At 36.6% G+C, this 22,488-nt stretch overlaps 1 protein-coding gene across 1 annotated transcript in view; it reads right to left on the reverse strand.

The window, feature by feature from the left end:
* The window catches only part of PDE11A (phosphodiesterase 11A), a gene marked incomplete at both ends in the record, with an annotated part of 121,549 nt that overhangs the window by 46,043 nt on the left and 53,018 nt on the right, over positions 1 to 22,488 (reverse strand). The window contains 7 exons of the mRNA XM_079538828.1: positions 6,302 to 6,352; positions 9,423 to 9,515; positions 9,837 to 9,904; positions 11,334 to 11,409; positions 12,689 to 12,824; positions 17,457 to 17,521; positions 19,828 to 19,968. Coding sequence (XP_079394954.1) covers positions 6,302 to 6,352; positions 9,423 to 9,515; positions 9,837 to 9,904; positions 11,334 to 11,409; positions 12,689 to 12,824; positions 17,457 to 17,521; positions 19,828 to 19,968 — 630 coding nt within the window. The remainder of the gene's footprint in view (positions 1 to 6,301; positions 6,353 to 9,422; positions 9,516 to 9,836; positions 9,905 to 11,333; positions 11,410 to 12,688; positions 12,825 to 17,456; positions 17,522 to 19,827; positions 19,969 to 22,488) is intronic.

The following is a 22,488-nucleotide window of genomic DNA, read 5'->3' on the forward strand; positions in this document are numbered from 1 at the left end:
GAAAGATTGAAATCTATACCCCAAGAATTTCATTAATGCTCTTTAACCTAAACACTGCATGAGAAAAGATGACAAGCAGCCTTTCACTACTTCTCTTTACCATGCCTTTCCATTTCCTCTCTTCACTCAAATTTAAAACCATTTTCCAATTTTACGTATCCCTGAATGACAGAGCATTCGCTCTATGTCAACAGATGAGAGCCTCACATTTCAGAAACTAGAATTAAAAAGCAGTATTTTATTTTTAACCATTATTTATTTGTAATAATTTTCAGTGCATTTCTGCCTTCTTGTTTCCATGACAACTAAAGACATAGGCACGTGTGTTAGGGTACAAAATCATGTAATACAATAAAGATCTCAGTTTCATGAATTATAAAGCTCTCAACACTATGCTCTAGGTCTTGTCTTACATCAGCTGTACATGTGGAAAAGCAGGAAAAAATCATCAGCGCTTTACATCTTGCACACGTGCATTTCCCAAAGAGGAAGGTACACAGCTCGATGGTAACACTTCAGCCCTGCTGCCCCCCAGCCTTCTCCTTGTTTTACCTTTTGCTGCTATGCAGAACGGGGACCTGAGCCACTAGAAAAGCAATGGGGAAGAGCTCTGTGCCAGTCCCATCCCTCCTGCCACACCCAAGAGTAGTCCAAGTCTGTTTGACTAGCCTTGGTGAGCAACCTTAAAAATACTTCAATATGTGAATAATTTCACACACTTACAGAGTGGTGTGGGGCTCTGAACAACTCCATGTGCTTCACCATATTCACAGCTGAGACCATGGCTTGCTACACCTCTTCTGCAGACATTACAAGTCTGTGACCTGTTGTTGAATCCACGTTACTGGGCAGATCCAAAGTGTTACCTACACAGCCAAGTGTGGAAAACCTCATCTTCCAGCTACACATTTACACATGGAGTAGTTTGTAACTGGTCCAAAACAAAAGGCAGCTTGTCTTTCATTTGCCAAGCAAGAATAATGTAATTTTCATAAAATATTACAAACGATTTAATTACCATGATATAAAAGTAATTAGCATAGTTCTAAGTCGAAAGATGATGACACAGCAGAAAATAGTATAGCTTAGGAAAGCATTCCCCATCCTTACAGAGTTTGGAGATAAAATAGATATATAAAATTATATTTTCCATTGTGCTGCCACTGTTCCATTTTTAAGTTGGGTATAAAAATTGTAACAGCACATGACATGAATACCAAATTCACTTTATCTCATACATTTAGTGCATCTCCCAGTACCAAACTTATGGAAACCAGACATTTTTCATTCATTCAGGTGTTTACAATATCATAAAAAACAGCAGTCCTAAAAGTTGTTTCCCATTTCGGTTCAACTCTCTTCATTTTTTACTCTATTAATACCTGTTTTTGAGACACACACAAAAACCTCCCTTTGTGAAGGTAAGTCTTAGCTAGCTACACCTCAGGCTACAGAGTTGAGAAACACAGAGATTGTTATTAATGCTGCATTTTGAATGGAAGCCTCTATAAAGCAGGTGATACATTATTTTCTGTTGTGCAGATCTCCCATGTGCTGTTTGACCTAAAAAAGGGAATCTCTCACAGGGCTATAAATAATGCATCATAGTCATTAAATATTGATTTGGCTTATACCATTCACAGCTGCATAATTAGGTTAGCTTTTTAAAAATAGCTTCTTGTATATTACCCATAATAGGACAGTGTTTACATATTCTCTTTGGAAACTATATTAAATTTAAAAGTGATTTGTCTGTGAGACAGCTTGCTGTCTAAGTCACAGGAGTTGTTCATTTCTGTCTCAGGAGGCAGTAACTCCTGCTATAAATATCCTGCCCTGGACACAACTCTGCATTCGTTACTCACGTATCTTGGCTTTCTATATTTGCCTAAAAGGTGACTATTTTTAGGCTCAGAGAGCCCGCATTTCAAATGAGAAGAAACCTGGCACTGAAGAACACTGCTATAGGATATCATCAATCTTAGATTAATCAGGCCTCATTAATCTTAGATTTTCTATTCCAATATTACAAGTGCTTTTATTTAAACACTAACACTAGAACATAATGAAAATAACATCTTTTTTCAAGTTTAAAATATAAGATCTTCAGCTGCCACAGGTTTTAAAATTATACATATATCTAACTTCTGAAAGAATAAAAAGTAATGTTGATATAGTTATGATGCACTGGTGTTTTACTTGAATTTATCCCACCAAAACTCATTTTTAATTTAGTGCTGTTATGCTGATAGTACTGATGAGACGTATAGATACAAATCAGGCTTAAGACTTCATTCTTCTCAGATGTGCAGTGTGCCCAAAAGTACTGCCTCCTATTTTATTTTGTTCGCCTCCAACATCAGAGGCAGGTGTGGGGGATATGGCAGTAGAGGTTGAACCTTCCTATTAATTGTTATTATTGTTTTGTTACCTTGGAACAGATGGCAGCAGAAGGACAGTCTGACAAAATGGTGTCTGATATGGAAACAAGGATTCAGTAAAGGTGTGTCACTGAACTCCTCCCTGCAGAAAAAATGGCACCCACTGACCATCAGTACTTGCTGAACATTTATGGAGACCAAACAGTGGATGTGAGTACAGAGAGGGGTGGGTGGTGCATTTCAGTGGTAGCAAGTGGGTCACCTCTGCTGGTGCAGATTTTTCAAAGCACAGCATGCAGCTCCTTGTTCATCTCTGGTGAAAACACAGAGCTAATGGTGGTGACTATGTTGAAAAATAGTGATTTGCATCTAAGAATTTGCTCTATCAAATAGTGCTCTTGTGCACTTTGTATCTGTTGTAGTTTCTGTGGAGATAAATAGGAGGCATTACTCCCACAGCAGCCTACATACATTTTGACTTCTTTTAATTCATACACCTCAAAATGCACATCCTCTTTCATATAACCTGGTAGTACAGTGTATATCCCACGTACAGGTCCAATGGTAGGCATGCTGCAATTAATTCTGATTAATAATTAATTCTGATTCAATAGTTTTTTTTTTTTTTTGAAACTCTATCCATTAAGTTTTTCTTGGTTTTTTTTTGTCATTTTAAAAACTTAACTATTTTCAGGAAAACACACCGATTTTATCTTGCATATCTACTCAAAGTTTTATTTAAAATTCATTTTAATTGGGCATGAAAAAAAGGACTGAAGCTTAACTTTTAACTTTTTTTTTGCCAGAGACCTTGTTCTATCAGAAAACACAGGGCAAAAGACTGACTATCATGAATAAATGGATAGAGAGTGGGAAGACCACTATGCAGCTTTACAGATGCCAAACTTAGCTGAAAGCAGCAGTATCTTCAGTCTGCTGAAATCAATGGCAAACTTCCCTAGGGTCAGACCATCACCTACAGAAACTAAAGGCTTGCTCAGACTCTGAACCTAGATCTAAGAAGCAGCGTTTGCATCTGTCTTGAGGGCTAAGACCCCCCTCTCATCACTGAAAGGAGCTCACCAGATGATGAGTGTGCTCCTTCCATCCCACTCACCCTAGGCACTGGCAGCAGAACCCGCAGGCGTCCCCTCGAGGTCAGCAGAGCTGCACCACACTGCCTCCGAGCTGCACATCCGCTCTGTGCCTCCTGAATATCGCGTGCCTGCTAGCGTCAGTGCTAACAAATCCCAAAAGCTTTAATGCAAATACTGAAAAGGACTGATGACATGAATTTTTAGAATAATGATTCACATAATTAAGTATTCTTCTGAGAAAAATACCTCCATTCACTAATGGAACATTTTCTACTCATACAAGCATTTTTGAACTCTGCTTTCAGATTTTTACAATTAAACCTACACTTTAGTAACATCAGAATTGGAATCCCTTCAAAAATGTGCAAAAACAGTTTGGTATGAATTGATGCTGCCACTTTTGCTTTCAGACAGCTGTTGACACCTGATATGAAGCAATCCAATTGCATTTCACGGTCAGTTATCTTACCCTCATTTTTCATCATCCCAAACTTCTCCCTGTATTGTCCAGCTCCACAACCAATGGTATTCCACATATTTTCCCATTCAAACTGCTGAAGAAAGGTGCTTCTGAAAAGCCAGAAGTGATCTACTGGCATTATTCTCATTTAGATGTTTCTATCAAGGGTGTTGCTCCTGTTCTGATTGAACAGGAACATCAAGTAAATCATAACAGACATTTTCACTGACATCTGCCAATAAATCAGTGAAAGGAACAGAGACACTTAAGCTCCAAACATTTCCAAAGGGAGGAATTGTTTACTAGCTAGTAAAGTCTGCAGGATGACCCTCAAATAACAAAGGGCTTACACAAAATATAACAATATCACAAACAATGATAAAGAACAGATTTCTAGGTAGGTAGGATGCCCCAGGAGACCTTGGCAGGAAGATCAGCTGCCAGAACTCTGCAAGAGGGAAGACAGGAGCAATTTTATCCCATAGATGGATGGCTCTCTCTGGGGATAAGCTCTTTGTTGAGAACCCATAAGGCAAGCTGGTCATTTCTCTCTCACTCTAAGATCATTGGTGCAAGACACTACAAATGCTACCCAGCACTCATATTTTGGGGGAATAGAAAGCAAGACAAATAGATATAGGAGAGAAATATTCTTCTGAAAAAAACGTCATCTTACTTTAAGCATTACTCTAGTATGGTCCTTATCTTCTTATCTCTATCATTTATTCAAAAATATAGCTATTGTGCTTTCTAATAAACACTTTCCACTTCTTTTATCTTACCATTTGCAGTTAAATGAATAGTTTTATGTCTTCAAGGTAAATAGATAATGACAACATATTCCTTATTTGGAAACTAGCAAATCTATTAATGAGGACACCTCCTCACACTAACATCTAAGTTAGAAAAAAAAAAAAAATTAACAGTGAGCCTTTATTTCAGCTACATATATCAGAATGGAGAACTGTTGACAATCAAGAAGACTCTCTGGAATTCAGCAAGCTATTTGCTGAATCTTGGCAAAAGCTATATTACATGTTTTTATTCTAAGGTAAATTAAATACCAAAAATACAATGAAACATTCATGGTCCTTCATCTTTTTCTCTCACTTGTTTCTTGCGCAGTGCTTGGTGTTCTGTAAATCCAAATACAACTTACTAAGCACACTGAAATACTTTCTGATGGCAGTAGTGATCTTCAAGTAACTTGCTTCCAGTAATCTAAATTTCATCTAAGAAAGGTGTGGGCAACTGCACTAAAATGTACGATATTATATAAAGATCATTTTACCTTGTCACCAGCTACTGTTGCAGTATTAAGACATAGCTTTCATTTGGGCTGTAAAAGACGATTAATGAACTATCAAGTGCTGCTTTTCACAGCCCAGGTAACTCACTAGTACCTGTTCTGCTAAGTCACTCACAGCTTTCATCATGGCTGCCTCCACAGTACAGAGAAGCTGTGACTAGCAAGACAAGCTGTAAAGCAGCCATGAAGCACTGGTCAGACAGACACCAGGAAGTCACACCAGGAGATGCGATCATCTTTTGCAACTGCCCAGACCTTGCCACAGCCTCCAGATGTACACTGTGTACAGGAGACTAATGCTGATATCCACCACAGGAGTTTCTCAGAGAGCACTGGTAAACTCTCTACATCATAGACCTAGACTTGCTGCAGACAAAGAAAGGCCACCAAGTTTCCTTAGGTTATCTTGAGCAGAAAAGGGCAAAGCACATCACAAAAACAGCTCTGGAGTGCCGGCAGCATTGAAAGAGCAAGGCCACAATTTCCCCTACCCTTTACTCCTTGGCAAGGCAGAATTTGGCATGAATGCATAATTATTGATTCCTAGCAATGCTAATTTCAGCATGCACTGCTTTACACTTTTGCCCAGGGCATTTCAAGAAGTTGGAAGAGGATTTCTTACCTTTATATCCATCCCTCTGAGACTATTCACTATCTTGATTGTGAATCCTCTACTTCATCAGTAAACACAAAAAAGCTTCCACACTACAAGCAAAGCCTGATGTTTTCCCCATTTGCTCTAGCTTCTTCCTTAGCTGTCACTGTGGTATGACTTCCCCGTGGTTGCTCTTGCTAAGGAGGCCACCAAACCAATACTGATGTGTAGTTCCAGCAGCCAGGGATGGCACCATGATATTTTGCTTCTGTGCACCTATCACTGCATCTCTTCATCACGTTTAAGATTTTATTTTCCACTTTCTCTGTCTGACAGCCTAACACATAATACATCCTGCTGATTATTATTTCTACTTTTTATATAAAATAAAACTTTAATCTGCATGCATTTTAATTCACCGTTATATTTTCAGAAATAATTAAAAGTTTAAATCCTTACCTTAAATTTATCAACTTCTGCCTTTGAACATGTTGCATGATAAGATAAAACCTGCCTCAGAAAAAAAGATAAAAAACACTTTTGTAGAATCAACAAGAAATAATAGGGCTCTTTCCTGCAGTCTAATCAATGACTTTAAAAACAAATTTAATTAATACGTATGCCTGATAATTCAGTTCTGAATATCAACATACAATTATTAATTGCAGGTTATCATGTGACATTTATATTTTAGGTAATTTTGTAATGAAACATGGATAGTAAGTAATTTTATAAGTGCTCCTACATTGTTATCCTGCAGTTCTGCAATTAAAACAGAAAGAATTTAATGTAAAAATAACTGTAGATTTATAGACATTAAATAATGCCTTTTGCTACATAGTAGAGCTTTAATGCCTCTGCTAATGGCACATCATTGCATGCAAATTAGCACCTCTATGCTACTCCTGACATTCTTTTCATTTCTGTTGCGTAGAAGAAAGCATCAAATATAATGCATAAAGTACTGTGTATCTAGTGTAACAACCTAAAAGTATGCATACATGGCATACGTTATATACTTATATGAAGATACTAGCATTGAACAATCAACTCCACAGGGCACAAAAGCCATCCTGTGCTGGATGGTAGGAAGCAATAGTCCACAGGAGAGCCTGGAAAGCCAGAGTACTTCTACCAAGAATCTCCTCACCCCACAGCAACAACTAGTCTGCTCATGTACTTAAGCTATGATATAGACTCCTAATTTTAAAATTGCTTTCATATACGAATGTTCCTGCTACTCATACAAATAACCAAACACTCTTACAAATGCCCTTGGCTTGCAATACCTTGTGGCAATAAACCCAAAAAGTATTTACTCATGTTAGTTTTAAAGGCGTTGACTTCTACAGTAACAGAAAATCCTTGTACTACGAAAGATTAAATTACAAATGCCAACGTACTTGTTCTGTCCCATGTTTTACTTTCCACAACTATAATCTATCCTTCCTCAGAAAGTATCTATGTCCTGCCCTAGCGCAGTTTCTCTCGGAAATCTATAAAATTAGGAAAAGCAAGTCTTCTGCTTATGACAGATTACGCTTAATACAAAAAAGCTTCTCCTTTATCTGCATTCATATCTCTGTAGATTTTTACTGTCCTCTCTAATATTTATTATTCTTTTTTTTTCAATCATACACAATTTTTGAATCCTTAAAGTCAATCTTTCCCCAGCATTTATTTACTTCTTGGTTTTCTATTTATTAGTCAGTCTTACAAGAATTGTATCTCTGTGCTTGGGTAAGAATATTTAAATAATATAAATCAAATTGATTGTATATGATAACAATGTCATCATGAAATGTCACTCATCATCACCCTAGCTAAATGCATACATATTAATAAACTATTCTCTTACTGAGAAATTAATTCACAGTCCTTCAACATATACCTTTCTTTTGTACAGTATTTTTCTGCTATATCTTATGAGTTGCCATTCATTTACAGAGGGAATTACTCTGTCATGAGGCATAGTGGCCATTTATCAAATCTATTATGTATATTCAAGTTATATGACTATGAGTCCTTTTTAGATCTGAGAAAGAAGTTGTATTATAAAGCAAGAAATTCAAAATTTCAGTAGTAAATAAATTTCTATGTTTTATATCTATATATTTAAGTGTGATGCCTGCAACTGCTTTTTTCTTGCTAGGAAGAGTATTCAATCTAAGCTGTTATATTGCACAAATTACTGCAGTTGTGAGAATTTGTAGTAATTAATGACTGTGACATGTATAGAAGGAATCTTTGCAGCAGGCCAGAGCAGCAAAGATTTCCACTTTCCCTCCAAAAGGAACACATAAATAAGAATAATCAAAATGCTACTAATGCTTAGAATGTTTTCTAAAAGACTTAATGTGTTTACATGCTTTATAGGATTGATTTCTGATACATAAGACAAATATTGTCAATATCTTCAGGAAAGGAGGAGAAAAAAAAATGCTATCTTCTTAGCTATCCAGTTTGGTTTGATTTTTGTTTTAAGTTAGAAAACTTTCTGTCATTCAGAATAAAGCTGGTGTTTTGGTTCTTATCACAGCGGTGAGCACAGTGGAAATTTGAAGGAGCTCCACAGTTACAAGCATGTGCGCATCAGGGATGTCTAGATAATTTTATTGTTACAAGATTTGAAATTTATTATAATACTCAAATCATACAAATCTACTCTTTTCATTGAAGGAATCTCATAAAAATTATGAGTCTAGCATAATGCTTCAAAAAGAAATTAAATTTCGTTCAAACCTTGCTCAGTTATTGATTCAGTTAAGAATAATGTAAATCTGTAAAGCTATTCTCAAAGTTCAAAGCTTTATCCTTGTGATTTTTTCCCCACTATCTTATGTTTAGAATTTCTAGAATATAATATAGAACTTCATTGTTGAATCAGCTTATAGAAGCTATTGTTTTTTGAAAGTTCTGCATTCTAGTGTCTGTTTTACTGGAGCAGATAAGTTTTGCTCTTCATGAATGGGGGAAAAACACAGGAAAAGAAATTCTTTCAAAGTTAGTGGAGGAAGACAGACATCAGTTTCTTTTAACTGCTCTGAATGTTGTGTAGACAGGCATTGTGCTGGAAGACCATTGTGCGTTTGCTCTGATACACAATAGCAGAGTTTCTACTGATCACTTTTTTCCTGTTCACACTACCTCTCATTCACAACACTAGAAAAGAAAGACAACAGGCTATGTAAAAACAGTAAGTTTTAACAAATGTCAGTTAATGATGGAGAAGACAAAGACTCATTCCAGCACCTGTATCTGCAATGAACTAGCTTGGCATCACTGTCCCCTCTTACAGGAAAAACAAACAACAAATCACAACCCCCTCCCCCAAAAAAACAAAACAACTAAAGAACAATCAGGGACATCAGATGGGATTTCAAAATTATGTAAAGCTGTGCATGAGCTCCACAGCTAAGTGTATTTTGAAGTTTCCCTTCAGGACTTCTGTAAAACAGTGCTCTAAGGTGCAGAAAAGTAGATTAAAAAATGATGCTAAGTACAATAAATTCAGGAGCAGTAGCTTTCTGTACTTGTAATTTATGAATCACAAAGAATTTTCATTAAGAAGTACACATACATCAAGAGCCACAGACTGTTTTGCCCAGGATTTCTTCACTTGGTCATACATAATTGTGTTGTTGATGCCCAGACCACAGAAAATAACAAAGGCCTAAAATGAGAGAAAGGTGGGAGGAAGAAGAGAGAAAAGAAAATCAATTATCATTTTGTTATAATATAAACATAAAGATGAATGCTGGGTTAGCAACTGAAAAGAAATCACTAGCAGTGTTAGGAATGTTTATATAAGTTACCTTGAGAATGAATGTAAGTCACTGGCCTTAATTAGATGAGAATGACCAGACGCAAGAGCTATTTCAGACAGGATGCAGCCTTACTGAGTAGATAACATATCCTTCCCACCTCCCTTAAGTAGGCTGAACGAGCATTACCCAGAAATATCAAATCCTGCTACAAGATTGAAGTCTCTTACCTCAAACAATCGCTGGTCAGCATCATCAAAGGGCTTCCCATCGAGTCTGTTCAACACTTGAGCTACCCCTTTAGAAAGAGTTAATATAAATTATAATCTTTATTCACCAAATTAATAATTCAGAACACTTTATTCAATAGTAACATTTAAAATATATTTGTAAAACTGGAAAGCAAAATTGCAAATATTTATCAAGAAAAACAATAAGCAGACATCAATATGTGGAGGTCTGTCTGTTTTGATACCAGGACTGCTTAGTTCTTTCAGCTGTTAGTCTTTGTTCTGTAAGTATAACATTGGGGAGCCAAACAAAATGACTCCCAGTGCTTTTCAAAAAAGGTTCAACATCCCTTTCAGAAAGGATTTCACAAACAGAGTAAAGTTAGTTGTCCTAGCAATTTGAAGTTACATAATTGACCAACACTGACCTTCATTCCTAAGTATCAGCTAATTTAACAACATCTGGGCATGTAAGACCCTTTTTTTTTGTCCTTCTCATTACTGGTCCACAGATGTATTGAACAATGAAAAAAATAGTTTTCTTAAACCACCTGGAAGCACTCCAAGTCTTGGCTCTAGCTGAACAGAGTTCTACTGCAACAAACCATTCCTACTTCATTTAGCTGAACTTACCCTTAGACAAACAATACGAACTATCAGCTTCTGAGCATTGAGTTTCTCTTCTACTTTTCTCAAGTAATATGCAATTCACAACAAAGAATGAGCCGTATATATAAAAGGCTCACTTCCCACAACATCTCTACTGATTAGGCTCAAAGGTTCTGCGTGGCACTGAGTACCTTCAAAGCAATCCCGATTCCAGCTCTCACCAACTGCCACAGCATACAGGGATGCAAATATTACAAGTCTAAACTGATTCAGCTTTGACTTGAAATCTTCTGGGGAAAGCTGAGAAGGAAACCGGTACTAATTTATAAATACTATTTCTTTTTTCAGCCAAAAGCCAATAAGAATGCAGGTGTATCGTTGTTGGGAAGCATCCTATCAAACAGACAATAAAACCCTGTCACATCCTAATCCAGCACACACTGCTGCCTCAGGCAACCCTGACAGCTGCCTCAGTCTCTCCGGTAAGTCATCCCTAGCTGTGCGTTTCATCGTTAAAGAGGGAAACTGTCTGGCAGGACTGCAGAAACAGTTACATGAGTTATACACAAAAGGTCAGACCCACAAAAAAAAGCGTTGAAGCACAACAAACTTTTTTCACTAATAGTGTTAGCATTTCAGTTTTCATCATGTTTGTTTTCAAATTTCAATACCATGTATAACTTAACAATGACACAATGGGAAAGCTGAAAAAGTCCATACAGTATCCAAGTCAAAACATCCCTTCTTGGATACTTAGCATGCATCCTAGGTACCGTAACTTCTTAACAATATTCAGCTGGGAAAAAGAAGAAAAGGAACACAGAATTAAAAAGACAGAATTCAATTTACATTAGCACAAAAATGGTGTGGCTATGAGGAAGTTCTTACCGATTATTTGGTGGTTGCTATTCCATATAGGAACACAGAGAACAGATCTTATGTGAAAGCCAGAGATCTGGTCAGCCTAAAATGTAGAAATGAGAGCTTCCATTATGCTCCTCTTTTACTATACTTGACTATCCAGAGAAATAATCCATTGCAACAGTTAAATTTAAGAATAAAATTTTCACATGAACCCACCAACAGAAAAATAATAGCTGCCCTTTGTATCAAAAGATTTTTTTTCTATATATAAATTGGGCAGCACTTCAAATGGACTAACTGTAAACCAAATACAAGACAAATGAATTATTCAGGACATAACATACTGGAAGTACAACTGCAAACATAGCAAGGATTGGCATGCTTTATTTCAGCACATCTCTTTGGCAAGAAATAGACCCCAGGCATTAATTGTATTTCTAGAAATTCTGAATAAATTAGCATTAACACAGGTTTTTTTGACCCATTTTTACAGTTGACTCCTTTTAGTTTTCTTTTTTTTTTTTTTTTTTGACAAAGTCTTCTGATGTGGGCACTACTATCTATAGTGACATAAGCAATGAAACTGAAGCCAAGGAAACTCTTGCATGAAATACTTCTAAGCACATTTACTGTAGTGTTATGATTTGGTAAGCTTGCTGACCGAGACTATCCACTGATTCACGTGCAGCCAAACTGCTGGCCACATCTCCCATAGCAATAAGGTTCTACTGGACAGAATGCAGTGAAGACTTCATCTTTCCCTATGCCTTTAACATTTATTCAGGTTCTATATGTATACATATGTACACGCGTTTTTATCTTCCTAGCTGTGACTGGAACTAATACCTTGGGATTCATACAAAACATCTACTAGGAGCATTATTCATCTCGGAGAAATAACTAGTCCAACACGTACATTTGTTTTGTGCAAAATACCAGATTAAGAGGGTAGTTGGCCAAGTAAGACCACAGACAACATTTGTCTCTTTAGATGTTGGTTGTTTACACTCCATGTGCACAATCCGAGTCACTCTGACAGCTAGCAATGACACTGCTAACATCAACAGCAGAATTTTCAGCAACGAAAATCAATTTGTGTAAATCTCAAAGTACTTGATAGTGGAAAGTATTGCTTAAATATTAACTAAAAAAGAATCACCAAGAGGCCAGTAACTGCCTGTAGTCATACGCTAATTCAGTGACGTGTTAGCTATATAAAGTCACATCAATAGCATCAGGCCTGAACAAGGACATACTGGAAAGAAAATAATTCAAAACTGATACACTCAATTTTACAGTACCTTGTAACTGTAAAACTGCATTGTATTAGTTTCAATGCCAAAAATACAACGTTACGTTCACATTTCTAAAAATCTTACTTCAGCATCAAAGCGAGGATCCTGATAGGCATCACTGATATTCACCGGGAGACCCGTGGAAGCTACAAGTTCAGCAATGCTGTTATTTATTAGCCAGTCAGAGTAAGATGGTGATTTCTCCACACCTTCTTTGAAACTAGCAGAAGATATAGCAAGAGAAGGAAAGAGTACATTCAATGTTGCTTCAAAGTGCAGCACATTTTACAGGCATTCTCACAGGAACTGCAGAACTGTTCACAGTTACTAATGGTTACTAAGCATTATCTTTGGAGCAGTAATTTGGTATTTATTGAAAGAGGATATAAAAGAAATTCTTCTTTATGCAACTCCTTTGATTGAAAATATCATTGATCTCCCACGGTACTTACACATTTAATAATGAAATCCACTGACACATGAATCAATAACAGGATCATGTTCACATCTCTGTGGGAGATAAGCCTGAAACCAGTACTAAAAATTTTCTGTAAAGCTACCTGAAAGCACAGAATTTCAGATTTTAATTTTTCCAATTAGGCTTACAACTTGGTCGTTTTAATCCATACTTCCAATGATTCTTTGTCTTTGTGAAATGTTTTTTCATCTGCAGTGCTAGATCAGAGTGGCAGTAGAAGGGATTGTGAAATGAGTCTTGAAATCAATACTGTGTATTACAGCAGGTGGATACTGCTAAGTATATAATGCATGAATATTTCCTCCTTGACTGACCTTCTGCCACAACTACTAAAGGACTACAGAGCATAAGATACAAGAACTGTGAGCTCAATACACCAGCATCACCTCAGCTTGTGCTGAAAACTCAGTGTCTACATAGACCTTGAAAATCCTCACCCATTCCCCTGTCTACTCAGCAGGAAAATGCTCACTGACTTATTGCAAACAGGTTTTTATGATTGGCAAGCAGAAGCTATTTGTGTGAACACCTGTATGCATACTATCTTAGCTTTGAGAATAAAACTGGTCAACACCTGAGACATTACCTAGGAGAAAGTGATTGAACAGCTGTGGAGAAGACCACAATGGCTTGAAACTTCAAAATAATGGATAAGATGAAGACATATGCACAGTAAAATGCTCAGAAGACTCAATCAAAATGAAAGGATTGATTTTTGTTGGCCACATTAATTTTCTGAAAGCTAATTCAACTCAAGTCATTCCTTTGAAAGAAAACTCAATATTCCTAAAAGGCTATAAATAAAGATAATAATAATGATTTACACAAAGAAATCCAAGTGTATCAGCTTTAATTTGGGATAAGAATTTTGAGTGACTGTAATAAATGTTGCACATGCACTTTGACAGGAGCCTTCACTGAAAGAGATTATTTTTGAGCTAGGTAAGAAAATATATCTTTATGATGTAAGATTTATTTGAGGACATCAATATACTTGAGAAGTGGAGGAAAAAGATCTTTCAGGATAAGAATCTAATTTCAAATGCACAGATCCCCACTTCATGTCTTAAAAATCTGGATACTTTCATTATAATCTAAGACACTTTAAATCGGGTTTAGAGTATAACTGTTCAGCATTTTAAACTGTAAATGATATCAAGTCAGGAAGAAGTTTTAGCAGTATGTTCTGCATCATTCCCAATCTTTGCAAGTGCTTTACAACCACACTCTGAAGAGATGCACTTGACTTTCACCAGAGGAATTATCAGTGTTAAATTCTGATGTGAATCTCAGCCAGCTGGCTCCCTCTCTATTCTCAGCAGCTCAGAACAATCAGAATTGCCTCTAAAAATCACAAGCAACAATATACCATGGAAAGCTTGTGAGCTGGACTGCTGGACTAATGCAGGCAGCTGCATGCCACTGCCTCCCGTTTTGCCTACACACAGGCAGAAGTATCATGTGCCAGACAGGAAAGAATGCTCTGCTTTAAGAGCACTGAGTGGTGCTGCAGGCTTCCCTCACACAATTGCGTTCTTGTGATCTTCCTGAAAGCGATATTCTCTGACAGGGGCAGCCAGAAGCACAGCTACCTTTAATTCACTCTAAATTAACGTAAACCCTTCCAACTCCTAGGACTAGAAGAGCAGGAATATGGCTTAAAAAACATAAAAAACACTGCAGGGAATGAGGCGGTGCAGGAGTCAGCATCACTCCTAGGGATGGCAGCAGTGAAACAGCAATAGCACAGATTTCTGCACTTTCTCTGTGCCTGCCTAGCTGGGAAGGAGCACAGATATTTTCTGTGCAGCTCATACAAGCCAAGGTTGTTCACCTTCTCACCGCCTCTGGTATTCAAGTTATTGAATAGGAATCTCATCTCAGCTACATCATCCACTAAGATGCCTTCTGTGCAGGAAAGACATGGTTCACAGCACCTGCCCCCCGCTCACCTCTGCCCAGAATACATCCAAACTGAACTCAAGGCTTCAAAGATTTAGGTAGCTTTCTTTCAAAGAGAGAAAAACTTGAAAACCTGTACTTCAAGAATAAAGTGATTGTCATAAAGGACTGTATCTTATGAATCAGAACTGAACTTGATCCTGGCATGTGCTGGAATCTGTCAAACAGATAAACTCAAGTGTGGTCTCACAAGGTATTTCTTCGTAACCAACAGCAAAGAAAAAAAGACGTGAATATTCATTATAATGTTCAAGGACTAAGCTGGTAAACTTTCACCATGCAGAGATGAAAAAGGCAAAAGATAAGCTAATTTATTCTAAAACCAAAGGAGGAAAAGTTAGAACCAAAACACTATGTTGTCCTTGGAGTTTCTCCCTCCTTCAAATTAAAACTTACAGGCTGAGAATGGCTTCAGTTATAACCTCTTTATATTTCCACTAAATTTTCAAAATAGTAATATTTATCTCCATTGGAGTCATGATGAAGAAACTCATCTTGCCATTTATTTTCCTACACGACACTGCATTAGTTAGGTCCATGGAATGTGAAATGAAAAGGGCAAAACTCACTAGAAGAAATGCTCAAATGCCAAGGGCTCCTGGCATTGTTCTGTATCCTAAATAACCTTTATTTTCCCACTATAGTGCCAACAACTCAAGCTGTGCCTGTGCTAGATCCAAATGCAACATCATATCTGCCAGTCCGAACTCAATCTTCGTAAAACCAGTTTCTCCCCCCACTGGATGGAAAAATAAAAGAAAAGCAGTCTTTACATTAAAATGCACAGAAATAGACCTTTATAAATCTTACTAATAGTTGGCATGTGTTTATTCATCTCTCTAACTAAAAGTTGAGCCAATCGACTACAGGCAGTGCAGGCTACTACAAATTGCTTTTTGGTAACATGCTAACATAACTATGGTAACAAGAAACAAGCCAGCTTGGTTATTTTCACACCAGTCTACACTGTCTTGACTAAGCTGGCTACTGATCAAGCATGATAAAAACAGGAATAACAACCACATCTCTTGATTCACACCTCTGACCCCTAACAAAAGTAATGTACAGTCACCCATTTAATTGACCTAGGAAAGAGCAGGTGCTACCCTGATGCTCTTTCTCAAAGGGACTAAATTACAGCTCCCAGATGGATAAACAGATTTATTCATGTTTAACCTATAAAGTGATATTTTTTTTTTTTTAAATCACTTGCTTTCCTTTCCTATTTTGTCTCAAGAATCCATCTCTTCAGTGGTTGGTAGAGTACAAGAGATCTAGTTTCTATCTGTCTTTCTGTGGACCTGGACTCTGCTGTCAGCTAGTAAATTTAGTAATTCCGTGACAACAATCTACGAAAAACCTTAAGAATTAGGACCTGTCATAATTTGGAGGACAATATGCACATTAACCTTAATGAAGTGGCAATTTCTTACCACACTGGAAGTAGATAAGAAAAGCACTAAAGGCAGGAAATTATCCATAAATATATTTCAAAGGCTGTTTGAAAAAAATGTGTGTGGCAAAGCACAAAGTCATCTTCAAGCCTGCTGTGTATTGCAAGATGGAGAGAAGGCTTACACCATTATGGCAACAATTTCACATGGAAAATTATAATCTAGAATTAGAATCATTTTATTTTGCATTCAATATATATGAGTTAATCATTGATTTAGGGTCTTAAAAGACGGGAGAAGCCTTCTCACAATATCCCTGAAACTTCATCCACTTATTTGATATTTAGGACCTTTTATGTGAACTTCTGTGTTCCAGTTATACTATCTTGTAAGCATTAGTACAATAATCCCATAAATAGTTATCTTACTACTTACAGCTAGCCCTTTGTCAATGTTTAAAAACAGATCCTATTAAGCAAAACATACATTTGTTTTGACTGGACTCCCACACCAGAATTACTCACAGGAATGCAATTTTTAGCATATGCATGTTCTGTGAGGTTTTTAGGTTTTACAGCTTCACAAGAACAGAAATCAAATCTTACTGGAAACCTTTCAATGCAACTGTAAGGAAGCATTTTGTATAAGATCAGCAAACAATTTAAAAAAAATTGTAATTTTTTACTTCAGCTCTTACCATGCAAAACAACATTTGTGTATTTTCCACAAGTTCAATAACAAAAATCATCATTAGTTTCCTGTCTTCTCTTTTGAGATATTGATATAACGTTATATCAGTGTGTATAGCAATATTAACATTTATTGTTAATATTGTTTTTCATTTTTTCATTGTTTTTCATTTGAAGCAAAAAGGAATCTTGTTTGAGTAAAAACAGTAGGCTGACACTCTTAAAGTAAATCTATCTAAAGATTCATAACAAAATAAAACCAAGATCAAGCAAATTTTAAACTGAAAAATATAAAGCAATCTATTACCATAGAAGACATGAGCACCAACCTGTTTTCAGTATCAGCACTGCATTTTGGAGATAGCAGCTCAAAGGATTTTGTAAATTTCACTACCTGTCACATAAGCAAAAGGAATTTAAAATTGTTGTTAAAATTACAAGTACATAAGTAAACACTAATGTAAAGTTACTGTATTTAAACCATATATTTCTCCAATGAACCTACAACAAAGAATTAAATCTGTATTTCCTCGGTGAAGAATTAATGTAAAAATGTACTACACACCATTCATAAAACAAACAATACCAAATCAAATGATAGCTTAATGAATTATGAAGAACAGAAATCATTTCTGCAACAGTATGCTTCCCTTCAGAGCTCTTTTGAACATGAACTACAGAGCTTTACCTAAATCTATTTTTTTTTTTTTTCCCCCCTCCTTGGGGGAGGTTGGAAGGGGGGGGAATAAACAGAAATATGCGTTTGCAGTAATTGCAATCTCTTTTCCTTGAACTTGTGTGTCAACAGTACACAAACAAAGCCTTTTAAGAGTAGCTGATGGAACACAGAACATAGATAATGGTTTTAGATGCTAAGGAACATTCACCTTCCATTTCAGTTCTGAATTGTAAATGTTTTTCATGCTGTATATGGATGATATTTTAGACATGGCTTAGCATTAAGTTAGTCTATGGAGATCCATTTTGATATAAAGGTTAACCCTTTGAAATAGGGAAATTGGGAAAATAATTGCTTTGTCACTTTATTAAAAATATATATGAATATATTTTTAATAATATATATAAATATATAAAAATAAATGAGCATTAAGATGCTGTTCTCCCATTGCAAATTAACCTCAGTTTTATGATTATTTAAAAAAACAGAAGGGTTTGTTGTTCTTTGGCTTATCTGAATACCTCAGCTGTCTGCATCTCAGGATTTGGTCTAGATGAATGAGTAGACTGTGTGTAGTTTGGAAAAAAAAAACACCTGCATGTTAAGTGGTAGAAGAAGTACTAAGAACAGAAAAAAAATGAAATGCCATCCACCGTCTGCTACAAACACAACATACTACTGCTCTACAAAAAATAAAAATGATATACTAGCAAACAGAAATGTAGTAGAACTACATCATGTAATTAAAAAAGAAATGTGGGGGGAGGTTAGTGTAAGAAAGACTAGAAACATTAAAATTACATAGCAGAACATACATGAAATCCAAAGCTCTGTCATGCTTTCATGAATGCTTGTGTAACTTAGGGCACACTCCATGGAAAGTACTTAATTATTATTAGTTTAAATGAAATGAGAATCATAGCTTTCCTCTGGGAAATAAATAGTTTTTCTGCCATATACACAATCTTGTGATTCTTTGATAATCATTTAGATTCTCACTGATGCACAGCAAATCAATTACAGAGTCAGTGAATCTGAAGAAACGTGGATAGAAAAGAATGCTTCAACTAATGCTTTAATCATCAGTAGGAACAAAGGAAGACTGTGCTCAAAACCCTGAATGGAGACACTAATTTAAACGTAGCCACTTACTTTACTCCTGATTACAACAATCATTACAATGTTTACATTCCTAAAAGAGGCTCTCATACCCTATGAATGGCAGTATTTAAAGCATCCTGGCAAAGGTTCATGCCAAAATGAAATCCAACTTTGGACAGATAGCTTCATATGGCTTACCTCTACCTGCTCAACTTAAGAGCTCTGCAATGAAGTAATTATTCCCTGATCAAATTGACAGAGCTATTGGAAAAAACAAGAATACTTCAGTAACGTTGAAAGTAATGTTTTCAATTCACCTGCTCAATGCAAATGCTTCCTTCTACCACAAGTACAGTTCTAAAACTGCTTGCAGGTGCCACCTGTTTGATAAGGTATTAGCCTGAAAACATCAAAAAGGTCTTAAGTTCCAGGTAAATGTGAACACAGCTACAGGCAGGATTTTTCCTTCCTCTGAGTGGCTATGGCATGAAAGAAAGAAGCCAAGCAAATAAATAATTGAGAACAAATCAGGTCCCTATTTTTTACCAACCAAATCGAAGAAGCACTTGCTTCCTAGCTGCTCTGCAGTAAGCACTAATTCCATCACAAATGCAAATGCAAAGGACAGCTAAACTGCTGGGTCATAACACTGATAGATTCTTCAGTAACTTACAGGCCTCACATTAAATGCCTTTCATGAACAGAAGGAATCAAAAATACATTTCAGTTTCCCTTCAAACAGGTACTGGATAAAGGTACCTGTATGCAACTTGCATTGAATAATTATATGCTGAAAGAATTCTTGCTATCCAATGCTTACATTCAATATGAAACAGCTTCTCCACAGTACAAAAAAAGCTGCTACACAACTCATATATTAATACCTTCATACCTTCAACAAGAGGTACAGGTACACTTACAGGGGATTCAATATCTTCCAGAAGTAATACTGAACACCGTTCACACTTGAGTAGAGTCTGGGCCCGATGCATTATTTTCTTGACAATCTTCTCTAAGTCAGTCTGTTCTTCAAAGAGGTCGTTCACTACTTCCAGTAAAGCCTGTATACAAGGATACAGAACTCTTATACTGGTTACAGAATACATGAATATATGGAGCATTGCAAGGAGTCAATCTCTGCAGTCTTGATTTTAGTATGAGTGGTAAGTGAAATCTTCATTCACAAAGATCTTAACGATTATGACAACAGTCAGTGGTGTGCGGTCAGAGGAGCATCTAGAAAAATAAGTAAGTACACATCTCTATACTCAAAACTGACCACAGTTCAACTCCTAGCAATAAAAAGAGAATCTTACGAACTTTCATTTTGGTCCAAAAATGAAACAATGGCTGGAATGCAACCCCCCAGGTATGCAGTATGGATTGAATTACTTGATTTGATACAGTGAATTTGCTAGTGCATTTATTTCCAACTTCATACATTCAAAATTTGAGAGAAAAGATTATATTAATACTTTTATATTCCAACAGAGCTCTGATCCCATTTTTACCACTAATAATTTATCTGCAAAATACAGTGACCTAAATTGAAGAGCTCCCCTTCTCATTTCATCACCTACAAAAACAATGGGTCACGTTCTTTCCTACAAGTTCAAAAAAGGTCCAAAGCTCTTTCCTTTATTCTGGCTAATGGCACTGAAACTGAAAACCTGCCTATTTAGGTAAGCATAAAAGCGTTAGTGGCCTTAGCTATCCCAATGCAGTGGTCATCAAAATGTTGATCACAGTTGCTAAAGTTGCCACTACTCATGTCCTCATTGATGGGGAGGCCAAAATATGGGTTTAACTATCACATTTTAATTGCCAACTATTTTCAATCATCAGCCAAAGCTGAAGACCATCAACAGGTCAGAAACATAAGTACAGATTACCATATACCTGTAAAATGGCAACAAGTATTTGTTATGCTTTCCACGGCTGAAGCACTAAGAAAAAATACCTGCATCTCCAACTGTATTTCCTAATGCACCCACTCACCAGAATTTACCATTTTCTGATGACAAATGTGAACATACAAAATATTCTTCTGCAGAAAGAATGTCTCTCAAAAGATTAAATGCTGCTTCCTCATTGTGTCCAGAACACTGGGAATCTGTAGCAAATTTTATATCTCTAAGCGCTCAAAAAATTTTGTTTCAACATCAAACAAAGAAAAACCATCACCGCCACAAACAGTGGCAGAAAAGCATTTTTTTCCAAGCCTCCTCCACACCTCCACACCCAAAATATAGAAGTCATTAGTTGGAGCTGGAAAAAAGACAAGCTCAAATATCTAACAATACTTACATCTACACATTATTAGAATGGGCTATTAGTTTTCAGCTGAGTGGGAATCACTAGCCTCCATACATGAAAAGCACTAAAATCCAAGCAATGAAAATGTTAGTGCTCGATACAAGGACCAACCCCACTGTAGTTTCCCCAGCTTTGTGAAGTAAGATTTGTTAGGCACTACAGATGGCATTTCAACTGAAAATTCAGTGTGAAAAATCAGGAAAAAACTTCCCGAATCACAATTTCATTTCTTAAAAAAATAAAAGTCACACCAAAAAGCCAAGGGCATGTGAGCTCACTGTTACTCTCACTTCTTTGAAGCCTTCTATCCCAACTCACATGTCATCAGCAACCATGAGTAACATACCTATGCTGATCCACATTGTTGAAATCTTTCACATACAAGTCTTTGCTTGTTTACTTTTATAAGGATGAATCTAAATTATTCACACACAAATTGAATATCACAAATCCAGCATGCTGAAGTTTTGATATTTCTGGAGTTTTACTAGAGTTTGAATCACTGCCAGTGTAACTCTTTCTACTGCATTGTCACCAGTACAATTGTCTCAGTACTCCAAAACAAGAAACTGACATCAGGAAACAACAGATACCACCAAGAGCTTTTCCTCCCACGTTCCCTGCTTGCTGCCTTAGTAAAGTTTGCTATCTGCTGGAAACGCATCCTTGGAAATAAAATGTAGTTAAGACAGTCTGCTTAGCAAAAAGTCTGAAATCTGGAATCTGAAAGAACAAAAGATGAAGATTTGATACTGGTCCAACACACGAGGACTGCTCAAAAAAGCACTGCCTCCTATTTTATTATGTTGGTCCACAACATCAGAGGTGGACATTGCTGGTATGGCAGTAGTTTCAACCTTCCTGCCAGTATTCCATTACATGTTGTTGCCGTGACAGATGGCAGTAGAGGGGCAGTCTGTTAAAATGGTGCCTGAAATGGAAGTGCATATGAAACAAAGGTATGCCATTGAATTCCTCCTTGCAGAAAAAGACCAGCACTGACACTCATTGATGCTTACTGAATTGTTTATGGAGACCAAACAACAGATGTGAATACACTGAAGCAGTGGGTGTTTCAGCAGTGGTCACAGCAACATGGAAGACAAGCCATGATCTTGTCAACTATATAGATTTTTAACAGCATAGCATGCAGGCTCTTTCTCATCACTGGCAAAAATGCATAGCTGATGGTGTTGTCTACGTTAAAAAATAGCATTTTGTATCTGACAATTTGCTCTATCAAATAGTGTTATTGTGCTCTTTGT

Source organism: Tetrao urogallus (assembly GCF_951394365.1).
Source record: "Tetrao urogallus genome assembly, chromosome: 8".
Lineage (NCBI taxonomy): Eukaryota > Metazoa > Chordata > Aves > Galliformes > Phasianidae > Tetrao > Tetrao urogallus.